This window comes from Monodelphis domestica, chromosome 1 (genome assembly GCF_027887165.1).
Source record: "Monodelphis domestica isolate mMonDom1 chromosome 1, mMonDom1.pri, whole genome shotgun sequence".
Classification (NCBI taxonomy): Eukaryota; Metazoa; Chordata; class Mammalia; order Didelphimorphia; family Didelphidae; genus Monodelphis; species Monodelphis domestica.
In genome coordinates, this window is record NC_077227.1 from 679,185,565 (window position 1) to 679,199,644 (window position 14,080).

General features: G+C 37.0%; 1 protein-coding gene across 1 annotated transcript; it reads left to right on the plus strand.

Moving 5' to 3' along the window:
• Nucleotides 1-449: 449 nt before the first annotated feature.
• LOC103091951 (olfactory receptor 1D2-like) lies at nucleotides 450-4,420 on the plus strand. Its single transcript, XM_016429893.2, has 2 exons — nucleotides 450-526; nucleotides 3,433-4,420. The coding sequence occupies exon 2, from the start codon at nucleotides 3,488-3,490 to the stop codon at nucleotides 4,418-4,420; it is 933 nt and encodes a 310-aa protein (XP_016285379.2). The 5' UTR covers nucleotides 450-526; nucleotides 3,433-3,487.
• Nucleotides 4,421-14,080: the final 9,660 nt, after the last annotated feature.

Here is a 14,080-nt window from a genome sequence, read left to right on the forward strand (position 1 = left end):
GAAAACTGGACTGATTGTTCTTAGGCTATTTAATAAGGTTCTTCTGGACATTCAGGGGCAAAATAGCTACAATAGAAATTTTCTCTTTGGCGTTTTCAATGCTGTTGGAACATTTTTTCTCCTTCAAAAACAGGGCAATTAAGGTTATAAAATCAACAGGATTTTTGTGTATGTGTGCATATTTTGTTTTCCTCCTTCTTCCTTAACCTGGTGTTTTCAAATAAGGCAATCTATGCAACTTGTATAAAAAACACAACTTCAGAAAGTTAAAAGGCCCAATGTATTTTTAAGATTCAATCAGAAAATGAATATATAACACATTATATACTATGAAGTGTCATATAGAATAATAATTTTATTATTAGACTTAAAATAATATAAAAATAACAATAATGATAACACTAACCATTATTATTTCATTTGATTCAACAAACTTGTTCTATTCTGCTAGGGCCTGAGAAGAGATGAGCCTTGGGTTCCAGCCCTGGATGTATAGACATTCAAACCTGCAGAATCTATGAATCAGGTAAATGACTAGATATATATTAGAAAGCCAGGATGAGACTGTCAATATTTGTACCTTACCTGGGTATGCAGGACACCCTTCAGGTACAGCCAAAGGGAAACCATCTTGGTTAAAGTCTTCTTTCTAATATTGCTCTTAATACTTGGTTTCATGCTCTGATCAAGCTCATGCTCATAATTATGCTTTAACTCTGGTGGTTTCCACATCCCTTACCCTACTTGGCTTTCTTTTAGCCTGTGAGGTATTGATAGCTTTAAGCACTCAATGTTCATTTTTTTCTCTGTCTTTACCAATATTCTCTGAAGTCCATGAGTTCTTTCTGGATTAATTTGTGAAGGAAAGAGTAAAATCCACAAACAATTCACACCAATGCCAAAAGAGTCAAAAGGGCATAAAAAGTAATTTAGCAGAGTAATTTGAAAGTTTTAAAATTGATTGCCTGTTTTCTTCCAAGTCCCTGCCTGAGGTTGGGTAAGAAAGGTGGCACTGTCTTAGGTCCAGTAGCCATTAGCTATGAACTACCTTCTCCCAAACTCAGAATGGAATTATTCTCCCTAGCACTTCTTGCATTGGGTAAATTTGACCCAAAAGGCAATGTTCAAGGTTGATCCTAATTGAAATAATTGAGAATCCACCCCAAGTTTCGAGTAGTCAAGAATGCTTTCTTCTCCATCTTTCTCCTAACTCCTGGTTGACTGTCTCCTTCTGCAAATGACAGGATCCTCCTACACTACCAGGGTTTGTGGGCACAAAAGGACTTGTTGTAAAGATTAATGCAGACAATTAAATGTTAACGCAACATTTTGTTCATTCCTGAAGCATTTCATGATTATGAAGCCCACCCAGCTGCAGTTCATCACAAGTATATCACAATTACGATAATGCATTACCCAATGACTCATTTTATTGTATCTTCACATAACATTTAAAGATTTACATGCTTCCCCCCACAAGTTCTGTGAAGTAGGTTAGTGCAAGTATAGTTATTCATTTTTTTACAGTGAAAAAACAAGGTTCAAAGTCACTAAATGACTTGGTTGTAATTACACTGGTCATGTCAGAACTTGGATTTGAACCCATGTCTTCTAAGTCCATTGTTCTTTCCCCTCCATGCTATCCTGCTTCTTCCTCATCCCAGTTCTGTATCTTCCCTTTATTATACAACACTCTTAACTGAGACTCCAGCCTTCATGGCACAAAGTTCATCAGGCACAGCATCAGATATCATCAAATGCCTCCACTACATTGGCGCACCATCCCAGTTATCTTGTTTGCCAGGCTACAAATTCTGAAGTCATCTTTGATTCCTTCTCCTTCACCTGTTGTGCCTAGTTTGCCACCAGTCAACCAACAAGCATTTATTAAGTGTCTCCATGTGCCAATCACTTCACAGTCATATCAGTTATTTCCTTTATCTTGTATCCTAGATCAAATATTATCAATTATTTCCTTTAAACATTTTCTAAAATCAGTTGTCCTTATTTTTGTTTTTTAAACTTTATAGTCATTTTTGGATATACATCAAACCTCTATTCTGAAACTGAACATTCCTTTTTAATTAAAGAAAAGGAGTTGGGAAAAGACAACTTGCAATCTGACAATGCAATATTCTGCCTAGTATTTCTTTTAACATGAATAGCCTATTTGAATGCACTCATACATAAATTAATATCTCTGGTCCAATTCAGAGAACAAGGTTGTACCAGCCTCAGAGCACTTAAGTGACTTGCCCAAGATGACATAGTTTTAAAATCTCAGTCATAACTTTTTGGGCATAATTCTAAATTGCTTTCCAAAGTGATCGGTCCTATTTACATCTTCACCAACAATGTTTAAAAGTGTCTAGCATTACTCTTATTTACTCTTTTGGGCTAACTTTGCTAATCTAATGGATATGAGAATGTACCACAGAGTTGTTTTAATGTGAATTACTTAGTTATTAATGATTTAGAATATTTTGGTATGAATTTCTTTCTCTGAAAACTGGTTATTTTATTCTCTGGCCATTTATACATTTGAGTATCTCATATATTTGAATCAGTTTCCCATAAATCTTAGAAATGAGACCTTTATCAGAGAAACTGGCTGCAAAGATTTTTTTTTTGTTTGTGGTGGCAAAGATTTGGAAACTGAGGGGGTGTCCATCATTTGGGAAATGGTGGAACAAGTTATATTATGTGAGTATAATGGGATACTATTCTGCTGTGAGAAATAATGAAGAGAATGGTTTTTGAAAAATCTGGGAAAAATCTATATGTATATTGATAAAGTGAAATGAATAAAACCAGGAGAACAATTTATTCAATAATTACAATATCATAAGGATAAACAACTTTGAAAGACTCAGGAACTCTGATCAATGCAATGGAACCAACTACACTTCCAGAGGAAACATGCTATCTTTCTCCAGTTGAAAAGGTGATGAACTAGGAGTACAGATTGAAGGATTTAAAAATTAAATTGTATTATTTTGGTCATGGCTAATGTAGGAATTTGTTTTGTTTGACTATGCATATGCTTTGCTTGTTTTCTCATGATTCACAGAGAGGGTTGTCAAAGGGAAAGAATTTAGAAATGAAAATAAAATGAAAAAATAAATCTCCAGGAAAGATTTGATCCTAATATTTCCTGACTTTAAATCTAGGATCCTGTTGACTATTACAAACTGCTTCTATATGCATAAGTACAATCAGAATTCATTGTTCATTAAACTCTTTGAGGGCAGTGACTTTTTTTTCTTTATAGCTCAAGTTCTTAGCATAATGCCTCATATATGTTAATGTTTATTGGATCATTGAATTGCAATGGATAATAATTCATACAATTATTCATGCTTTCACAATTCATGTATTAAAATAATGATTGATCACCTATTCATGGATTAATTTTTTTGTTCTTGTTTTCAGGAACCTAGCACTGCTGCTACATAAAGGTTTTCAGTGCTGTAGTTAGCCAGAGAAGATGGGTTTTCAAAACCAGACCACTGTTTCTGAGTTCCTCCTCTTGGGTCTCACTCAAGACCCAGAGCTCCAGAGGTATCTCTTTGGGCTGTTCCTTGCAATGTATCTGATCACTTTGGTTGGGAACCTGTTAATTATCCTGGCCATTGTTACTGATGTTCACCTCCACACACCCATGTACTTCTTCTTGGCCAACCTCTCCTTCACTGATGTCTTCTTTGTGTCTAATACAGTCCCCAAGATGCTGGTGAATCTCTATACCCAGAAAAAGACCATTCCCTACACTGGATGCCTGATACAGCTGTATTTTTTAGTTTCTTTGGTGGCTCTGGACAATCTCCTCCTGGCTGTGATGGCCTATGACCGCTTTGTGGCCATATGCCGTCCCCTTCACTATACCATGATCATGAGCCCCAGGCTATGCATTCTTTTGTTAGTTCCATGCTGGGTTCTCTCCATCCTTTATGGACTGACCCACACAATCCTCATGGCCACCTTGACATTCTGTGAGCACAGAGAAATCAGTCACATCTTCTGTGAGATGTATGTCCTACTACGATTGGCTTGCTCTGACACCTGGGCCAACCAAGCAGTGCTAATTGTAACAGGCTGTCTCCTCTTCATTATTCCCTTGTCACTTATGATCTTTTCCTACATTCAAATTGTCAAGGCCATCCTGAGGATCCCCTCAGCTTCTGGGAAGTACAAAGCCTTCTCTACCTGTGCCTCCCACCTGATAGTTGTCTCCCTCTTCTATGGGACCCTCTCTATGGTCTATTTGCAACCCTTGAAAACTTACTCTGTGAAGGATTCAGTGGCCACAGTGATGTATGCTGTGGTGACTCCCATGCTGAATCCTTTCATCTATAGTTTAAAGAACCAGGATATGAAGGGTGCCTTGAGGAAGCTTTTTAGGGGGAAAAATGTCTCTTGATTTCTTTCTTCTCTGATCCCTAAAATTTATAAACTCCAAGGTTTGATGAGATCATAAAAATCCGAAAGTATTTATCAAGAATATTCTGGGTTTACTACTCTACACTGAGGTAGAGGACTGGAGAAAAATAGAAATATATATATGTGTATAGATAAATATAGATATCATTGATAATATTATTTCTGACCTCAGGGAGTTCATCTTTTTTCTCCAAATGGACATACCAGGATTCCAAAAGGAATTAGGGAAAATAAGACCTGAATATGTTACAGGATAAGATGTGTGTGTGTGTGTAATATAGTCTTTCATTAATTAAACATTTATTATATCCCGATGATGCATAAGGGGAACTTCACTATTTTATGTGTGGATACAAAGTTTTGATCACAGGGAAAGGAGAAATTAAAAATGGGTCTGGAAAGGTAAGATGGGCCACATTGTGGAGTGTCTTTAATACTAAATGAATATTAGAATGTTTTAACTTTTCCTCTTTTGAATAATGGATTTAAAAATTTCTGTGATGATTGAATCCTTTACTTTAAAACAACTTCAAGGAAACTTAGATGAATTCTTATAGTAAAATATTTTTAAATTACTTTAAATTTTTTAAAATTTATTTTTTCATCTAGTCTTGAGAAACAATAATAGTTGATATTTCCATAATTGCCAGTTTCGGGAGTGATTTCTTTCCTCACTTCTGGCTCCTAGCTTCCCTGACTTTTAATCCTCAGCTCAAGGCTCAGTTCCTGGATCAGGATTTTGTCATTCTCTTTGGGGGGAAACCCCAAATTCCTTCTCTCTGAGATTTTATTCCATTTACACAGTATATGTCATGAATATGCATAGTGATATGCATGTTGACAGTTCCACTAGAGTGTGAGCTCCCTGAGGACATGGACAGTGTTTTTGGCCTTTCTTTATATCCCCCCTGCTTAGCTCCTTGTCTCTCCCATAGAAAGTGGTTAACAAAAGCTGACAATGCAGCTGGGGCAACAGAGAAGAAGCTGCAATTTCTGCAGAACATTGCAGGTTAGGGGAATGGGATTACAGAGTTTGGCACTTCTCATTATGTTTCATGCTCCAGATTATAATGTGGGAGTCTGCAAAGAGTCCTAGGGCAGAAGATGAAGGCAGAACTTTCTCAGACTCTGCTATTTACTCTTAAATTATGGCATTCCAAGCATAAAAATTTTATGCTCAGAGATGAGGACTATAAAGAGTGCTTCTGCGCCTATGAAACTGGTTTTAATGATTTTTTAACATGAAGGATTATGCTACACTTTAGGGGTTTTCTTACTCTCTTGGCTTATGTACCCCACCCAGAAACCAAAGAAAAACCCTAAAATACAATATTTCTCCCCTATCCATTACTATATTGTATAATTTTCCTTTTGTGAGCATTAAATCACAATTAACAGAACAATATTTTATGAAAAATAACCGAAATGGATTATTCTTCATTAAGGAACCATGAGTCTAACATATATATATATATACAATTAAATTTAATAAATATAAGTATAAGTAATTATATTTAATAAAATACATTTATTATTATTATTATTAAAACCTCATGTTCTGTCTTGGAATCAATACTGTATATTGTTCCAAGGTAAAAGAGTGTAAGAGCTAGGCAATGGAGGTGAAGTGACTTGCCCAGGGTCACATAGCTAGGAAGTGTCTGAGGCCAGATTTAAACCCAAGACTTCCATTTCTAGGCTTGACTCTCAATCTACTGAGCCACCCAGATGCCCCAAAATATATTTATTAAAATATTTATTTAAATTATTTAAATAAATATAAATGCTTGTTGACTTGATTAGATGACCATACTAAAGAGATGGGAGCCAGAGAGAGTGGCTCCTCTATATGTTTCTTTCTATTTACACCTCCCCCCCCCCCACCATCTGTAGGGAGATATAGATTAAGATAGGCCTTCCGGTGGGAAAAACAGACAAGTCAGCAATTTGTGTGTGGATGCAAAGTAATGATCACATGAACACGAGAAATTAAAAGTGAGTCTGGATTGATAGGATGAGATTACATTGTGGAGAGCCTTGACTATCAAATGAGTTTTAGAATGTTCAAACTTTCCTTCTCTGAAGTAGTGTCATTGATCAAGACCTATTTCCATATTATTGATATTTGCATTAGGGTGATCATTTAGACTCTATATCCTGGGTAAGATTTCTAAGAGAAATATGCCATGGGGGTAGTTAATGGCCACACAATAAATAAAATTTTGTAGCACGGTGTGGATGAAATATTTTGGCATTTTGGTGGATGAAAGACAAAAAGACAGAAAGCAAAGGTTTGGGCTTCTGAGCTTATCAGTTTATTAAGCAAGTCAAGCCAATTACATAATGAATCAAGAACAGTTGTCTTCTTCAGCTTTGGCACTTGATCCTGAATATAGAAGGAGACAGAATTTTAGACATTAAAAACAATGAATCAAACGAGATCAATAAATTAAGAGAAAGCAGTTGACTAGGATACAAAGTTAAATAATTTGATTTCTAATAGGTGGAAATATTAGGGACTTTCTGAAATGGGAGGTGGGAGAAGAGTAAAGAGATAATTCCCTAAAGCAGCCAAGGGTCTATAATCAAAGGAACATGGAAACCATAACTAATTGAGTAGTATGGAGCAAGTTTTCAGATAAGACATATAGATTTCTGGAGATGAATAATTCTGAGACAACACCTTGCATCCATCTTCAGGTCTGATGGGGTTTCTGGTCAGTAGAATCTAGATGCTTAGTTGAGGGTATCTAAGCAGCAGGTAGTGGTGGTTCAGTTTCCCAGCCACACAGGGTTAGTGTCCTCTCACAGTCACTACAATTGAATAATTTTCTCAAAATACAGAAATTGTACTAGTAATTGAATAGAAAGGGAATTGACCTAGCTCCAAAACTGAGTCACAAGGTGGACTAACTTCAAGTTTTCTTGTATTCTAGTAACCCAATCACAATATCCATTTTATCATCACATTTTATCTTGAGTCTCAGGTGTCTCATATAGATATTTGGTCCCTGGAAATCATCTCTAGTACATTCTGAAATTGGCTTTATTGTCAGGCCAGTTCTGAAAGATGCTCCGTTTCTTTGGGTTCAAATAAAAACACAAATTAACAATAAATTATGGTCTCAAGGGTTTCTGATTTAAATAAAGAAATTTTATGAATCATAATCTAAACTTTGAATATTATTAACTTCTCATGTTTCCCTAACAATTACATGTATTTATCTGGTACTTATAAATTAAAACTATTCAAACTTTGGAGTTTTAGACATGTATTAAATACCTGATACTTTACTCATATTAATATATTGAAGTTACACCTTTAAACCTCCCTATTTATATGTTTATAAGTAATAGACAAAAATCTTCAAATGAAAATTCATTCTTTATTATAGTAAACTTACTGTTTTAAAACAGAATTTACTGCATCTGCTATTTAAGTTTAAAATATTTATTTCTGTATCATCTATTAAAATCTCAATTTGGTCTTGATATTTAATAATTAGCTGTCAAACAATATTTTTTCTGTTTATATTTTTCAAGGAATTGTCAAAGAAAAATAGTACTATTGTAAAAAAATTCCAATTCATAATCCTATAGTTTCTAGATTAAAAAGTTATTGTTTAACAGCATTTCTGATACCCTGGCTTCTTAAATTTCACAATGTAAGAAAAATTTAGAAATACAGCAATAATATTCACAATATATATTTAAAACATGAAGCAAAACTTATTATCAGACAGACAATACCAGTTTAGGTGAAAGGATTTCCACATTATCTTATATAAAAATCATTAATCTTATTACCTTTGGCATTTTATGCCAATCACATCTAAAATCAAGTGGAGATTTATGAACTATAGAGTAATTGCATTCAACTAAAGAAATAATGATAATAATAGACAACATTTATATAGTGCTTGCCATATGCCAGTCACTGTATAATCATACCATTTTGATTCTCATAATGACCTTGCAAGGTGGTTACCATTACTTCTCTATAAATCAGGAAACCGAGGCAAGTAGAGATAAGATAACTTTCTGAGGATCACAAAAACTAATAAATTTCTGAAAGTGGCATATAACATGTTTCCCTGCATTTTTTATAGCTTTTTGGGGGGGCTATACAGCACCTTTATTTGGAAACCTGATCTAAGATACGAGGGATTAATAGGACCAGAAGGGAAGGGTCTCCAAGCTGGAATAAGAGGAATTTCTCAACTGGGATGGAGGGGGGCAAAAGGGGTCCCTCGATTTTATTTAAATCACTCTTTCCATTCCTTAGTTAATTAATAAATACTCATTTTAGTTGTCCCTTGATTTCAATACCTTTTATTTTTTCATGGTCATCCAAGAATTAAGCACTAGGTAAAGTTAAAATGAAAATTACATACCTATTTTTTCTTTAATCTGGGTTTACTTTCAAACTAGAAGCCTTCTTTCATTACACTAAACCAATAAGTCTATCAATCTTCAGGAAAAATGATCTGTTATTTATCCTTGAAACTTTTATAGAACTTAATTCTTATTTTTCCTTCAAACAAATTTTACAGAGTGGTCCCCCAAAACTCAGTAGTGTATGATCAACTTCTACTAAATACCTTATCATAGGATGAAGAGAAGGGATTACATTTCTGTAATTATCCAAAGTTCCAAGAATTCTTCTCCCTGGCAATCTTAAAATGATTTATCTCCAAATGTGATGGAGAAAATTCATGTTTCAGGTTTTTTTTCTTATAACCTAATCTCTTGCTGAATTGCTTCAAGTATGAGGTTTATTACTTTTCCCCAGTATTCTAAACTCTTTGGCTACAGCTTTTTTTTAGCAGTTTTTTTCTGGCTGACTGCATTTTCCCCTTAAAAATCTTTCAAGGTAGCAGAATATACAAACATTACACAAGACAAAGATTTTTCTGAATTTCACAAAGACATAAAAGCAGAGACAAAATGAATAGGCAGAAAAATTAAACGTGCAAAATTCCCTAAAGTTACAGTATTTGAAAGTTCCCTTTTCAAGTAAATTTTGGGATCCATTTTGATTTTCATAAATTTTAACATAATGTTAAAGTCTTATTCACCCCTTCTACTTCTATATTGGAAACTACAGCTGTTTCAGACCAATAAGACTTTTCCTAAAGGAATGCTAATTTATTATTCTCCTGCAAAATAAATTTTTCCAAGGGAGAACCCTTTGGTATTTCGCTACTACAAGAGCCCATAATTCTTCTCCACCCCTGGGAGAAAACTTAATCATTAATGTAAACATAATCCTAGATTTCCATTCTCCTGGGGTAAAAGCTGATCCATAACTTAACCTAAACTTAACATTTCCTTATCTTTGGGGAAATTCCTCTGTCCTTGGGGGGGAAAAAAACTAATTCTTAACATAAACTTGCCTCTAAATCCCCCTTCTTGGGGGACCCATCTATTAGGGGGAAAACTATTTCTTAACCTAAATTTTAAATTTCTCTATCTCCTGAAGGCAAACATAAACCTTAACTTAAGTCCTAAACATAAAACTAAATCTCACTTTAGCTCAGGAGATATAAGGATCAAGAGGAACCTGATTTTGGAGGACAATCTTCCACAAAAAGTCCCTCAGGGGAAAAATTAACTAGAGTACTCTAGTCAGTTTTTCTGGAAGGCTGTCAGCCTGGGGGTCAGAGTCTAGACTCAACCTGGCTGGCTTTGCCAAAAACTGTGGTAAGTGAAAGATGAAATGACTGAGGAAACAAAGATTTAAGTTTATAAGTATATTGATTTATTCATAGCAATACATGCCAATTGCATAACAACTCAGAAACAATTACTTTCTTCAGTTTTGGCACTAAATTCTGAATATAGAGGGAGAGATTTTTATCCATTAAAACAATCAGATAAGATCAATTAATTAAAGGAAAACAAATGACCAGGATACAAAATTAGATCATCTAATTTCTAACTGGAGGAAAAATGAGGGACTTTTCAAGCTGGGAGGGGGGAGAGTGAATAGGTGCAATTTCCTGAAATCAGAAAAAGATGTGTCCCCCCCACCCATGTTTGTATTCAATCAAAGGGCCATGGAAACAATAACTGATTGACCTGCATGGGGCCAGTTAAGGGTCTCTCAGCAGCAAGTCAAGGTGATACAGTTTCCCAGCATTCAAACGAAGCAATAAAGTTCTTCCTCCCTTCCTCCCTTGCTCCATCTATCTGTCTCTCTGTCTCTGTCTCTCACTCACTCACACATTCACAAATAAACAAAACAAAAAGTAAAGCTTTCTAATGAGACAGAAATTGAACTAAACCCACAATTGAATAGAAAGGGAACTAAACTGAGAAAGGGACCTCAAGAATTGAGTCACAACATGAAGTCAGTGTGGTCCACTCAATTCCTCACTTCCCTCATCATTTAATAAAATACCTATTGCTATCAGACAATTCGAGAGTCAGTTAACCAGAATTAAAACAAGTTAAGAGCACTGAATAGAGCTTTCCTTAACCCATTTAATAATGCTTCCTTCAAATATTCAGATTTTACTCCCCTGATCCTGGACATGTTCAATTTCCAATTCCTGTGTCTTGGCAAGGCCTTCTTTCATGTCTAGGATGCTTTCACTCTTTATAGCCTCTCCAAAGAATGCTAATTTCCTTCAGAGAATAATCCAGGTGCCACCTCCTAAAGGAGACTATTTGAGATCTTCCCACTTATTAGTGCATTTATCCTACAATGATTAGTTTAATATGTATCCTTTTTATATTTAACTACAAATGAGGCAGTACAGAATTTTTGTGAATGTAGTTGGAAGAGAGTGCCTTAATACACAGGAAGTACGCTTTTGAGATTTTCACCTTAACACCAAGACTTTGTGTACAATTAGTCCTCAAATTGTACATTCCTAATACAGTTTGGCAAATTATTTAAGGAAACAAGATAAGAGAAAGTCTAATGTTTCCTTTATGCTAAACCAATCTGTACTTTGTGTCAAGAGAGTATTTGGGGAATGGCAGTAGATACAGGCTTTGGGCAATGTGGGGAGATAGGAAAGATAGGTCATAGAGAAAAATATTAGAGTTCTAGATCTTGGAGGCTGAATAATTTCTTAATTAGTCTGAGAGATCATACCTTAAACCATTCTGTGAATCATCATTGATATGGATATTTCTCTCAGCATTGAAGACTGCAGCTATTCACATCATCTCATTCTATTCAGCTTTCGTTCATGTTCTTTAATTCCACCAGAAGGGATTTAACTAATATATTGGGGACATTCCTTTAGGACTCAACATTACAAGTATGTTAGTGCAGCATGAGAGCATGTCCATCTGTTATTTGCTGCCCTTTGACCAGTTTACATCATTTTCTGGTAATAGAAGTCTTTGATGTAATTTTTGTGTTACTTCTTAGGTCATCAAATTTCAGTATAAAGAACAAATGTTATAATATTATCTGAGAGTTCAGTGGCCTGATGGTAATCAGTTACAGTTAAATAAGAATCTAAAGAATCTAAATAAATCGATAGACTTCCGGTCAAGATGGCGCTGTAGAAGCAGCGAAAGTTCAGACCTCCGAAACCCTTCCCTACCGATCGCAAACAAAGTGCTCCTAGGCCACCGAAATTCAAGCTGAACAACAGGATAGACCTGGGGAAACCTCCTCCTGGACCTGGATCAAAAGGTACCACACCCCAAAAGCCAGAACCCTAGATCACTCAGATCTAAGGGGTAGACAGAAAGAAGGTCCCAGGACCCATCCCCCCCAACCCAGAGTGCTGAGCCCAAGGCAGCAGCGGGAACCTCAGGGCTCTGAGGACTCACCTTGAAAGCAACCCGAGCCAGTCTCCGGAGCGCCCAACACAGACGGCAGGGAAGCATAGAGAGAAGGGGGAAGCCTGTGGCCCCCTGGCTGGGTTCTTCCCTCTGGGTCTCGGGGGAGGTCCCAGCTTTGGGGCACCAGCTGAGCCCAATCCCATCGGGAGCCCTCAGAGCTACTGAAAGGACAGAGGGCTCAGGGCTGGCAAAGGGGTGGCTCCGAAGAGCCTACCTTGAAAGTAACCCGGGCCAGTTTCTGGGCACTCAACACAGACTGAGGAAGAGGAGGTTGCTGCTTTTCTCTTTCTTCTTTTTTTTGGCTCCTGGATCATTCTGCCCACACCACCTGAACCTAATCCCATCAGGAGCCATCAGAGTCCAGGCAAGCCACTACCCCTCCCCCCTTAGAGAGCAGGGTCTTCTGAAAGAACCAGTTGAACCTAATCCCATCAGGAGCCCTTAGAGCTGCTGAGAGGACTGAGAACTCAGGGCTGGCAAGGGGGGTGCTCCGGGGAGCTTGCCTTGAAAGTAACCTGGGCCAGTTTCTGGGCACTCAACACAGACTGTGGAAGAGGAGGTTGCTGCTTTTTTTTTCTTTCCTTCCCTTTTTTGGCTCTGGGATCTTTCGGCCCACACCACCTGAACCTAATCTCATCAGGAGCCCTCAGAGTCCAGGCAAGCCACAACCCCTCCCCCCTTAGAGAGCTGGGTCTTCTGAAAAAACAGAAACCTAGAGGCGAAGTCAAGATGGCAGCCTAGAAGGAACATAGACCTGGCAGCCTGGCCAGAGCTTTAGAGATCCTCCATATCTGCTCTAGCCGTCCAGGAAGTTTAAAACTCAGAATAAACCCATCCCAAATAAGCTGAACTCAATCCCATCAAAAGTCTCCAGAACAGAGGGAAGCCCAGGCTCCCCATCCATCCTCACTGACTGCTGAACTTTAAGCCAATCAAAAGCCTCCAGAGGACAGGAAAGCTCAAACCCCCAACAACCCTCCCTCAGAGATTACACCAAGAGATTCTCTGTTAAAGCTCCAAGAGGGGAGACTGATAGAAGTCCCTAAAAAACAAAAAAAATGAGAGGAACAAGAGCACAGACAAATACAGGGAGGAAAGAAGGGGTGAATTTGAACAAACAACAGAAACAGAAGAAAGAAACTACAATAGACAGCTACTACTCACCAAATGGAACAGAGGGGGAGAGATCAGCAAACGATAAACCAGAAATCCCAGCGAATTGGATACAGGCTGTGGAAGAACTCAAAACACAACTAAGAGAGGCTGAAGACAATTGGGAAAAGAACTTAAAAATTAAGATAAGTCATCTGGAAACAGAGGCACTTGAACTAAAACAAGAAAATAGTGTCCTGAAAGCCAAAATCATCCAGCTGGAAAATGAGGCAAAGGAGATGAAAGATGAGGCAAAGGAGATGAAAGACGAGATAAAGAGGATGAAAGACAATCTTCAAATAAACTCAGAACAGAAGGAAAAGGATGACCAAAAAGCCAAAGATGAAATCCAATCTTTAAGAACCCGAGTAAAACAACTAGAATCAAGTGACCTCACAAGGCAGCAGGACACTATAAAACAAAACAAAAAGAATGAAAAAATTGAGGAAAATGTGAAGCATCTCATTCACAAAACAGACGATTTAGAAAATCGTTCAAGAAGAGACAATTTAAGAATAATTGGACTACCAGAAGACCACGACAAAAGAAAAAGCCTGGACATATTACTAGAGGAAATTATCCAGGAAAACTGTCCCGAAATCCTAGAACAAGAGGGGAAAGTGGAGATTGAAAGAATCCACAGATCACCCCCTGTTTTTAATCCCCAACTGACAACACC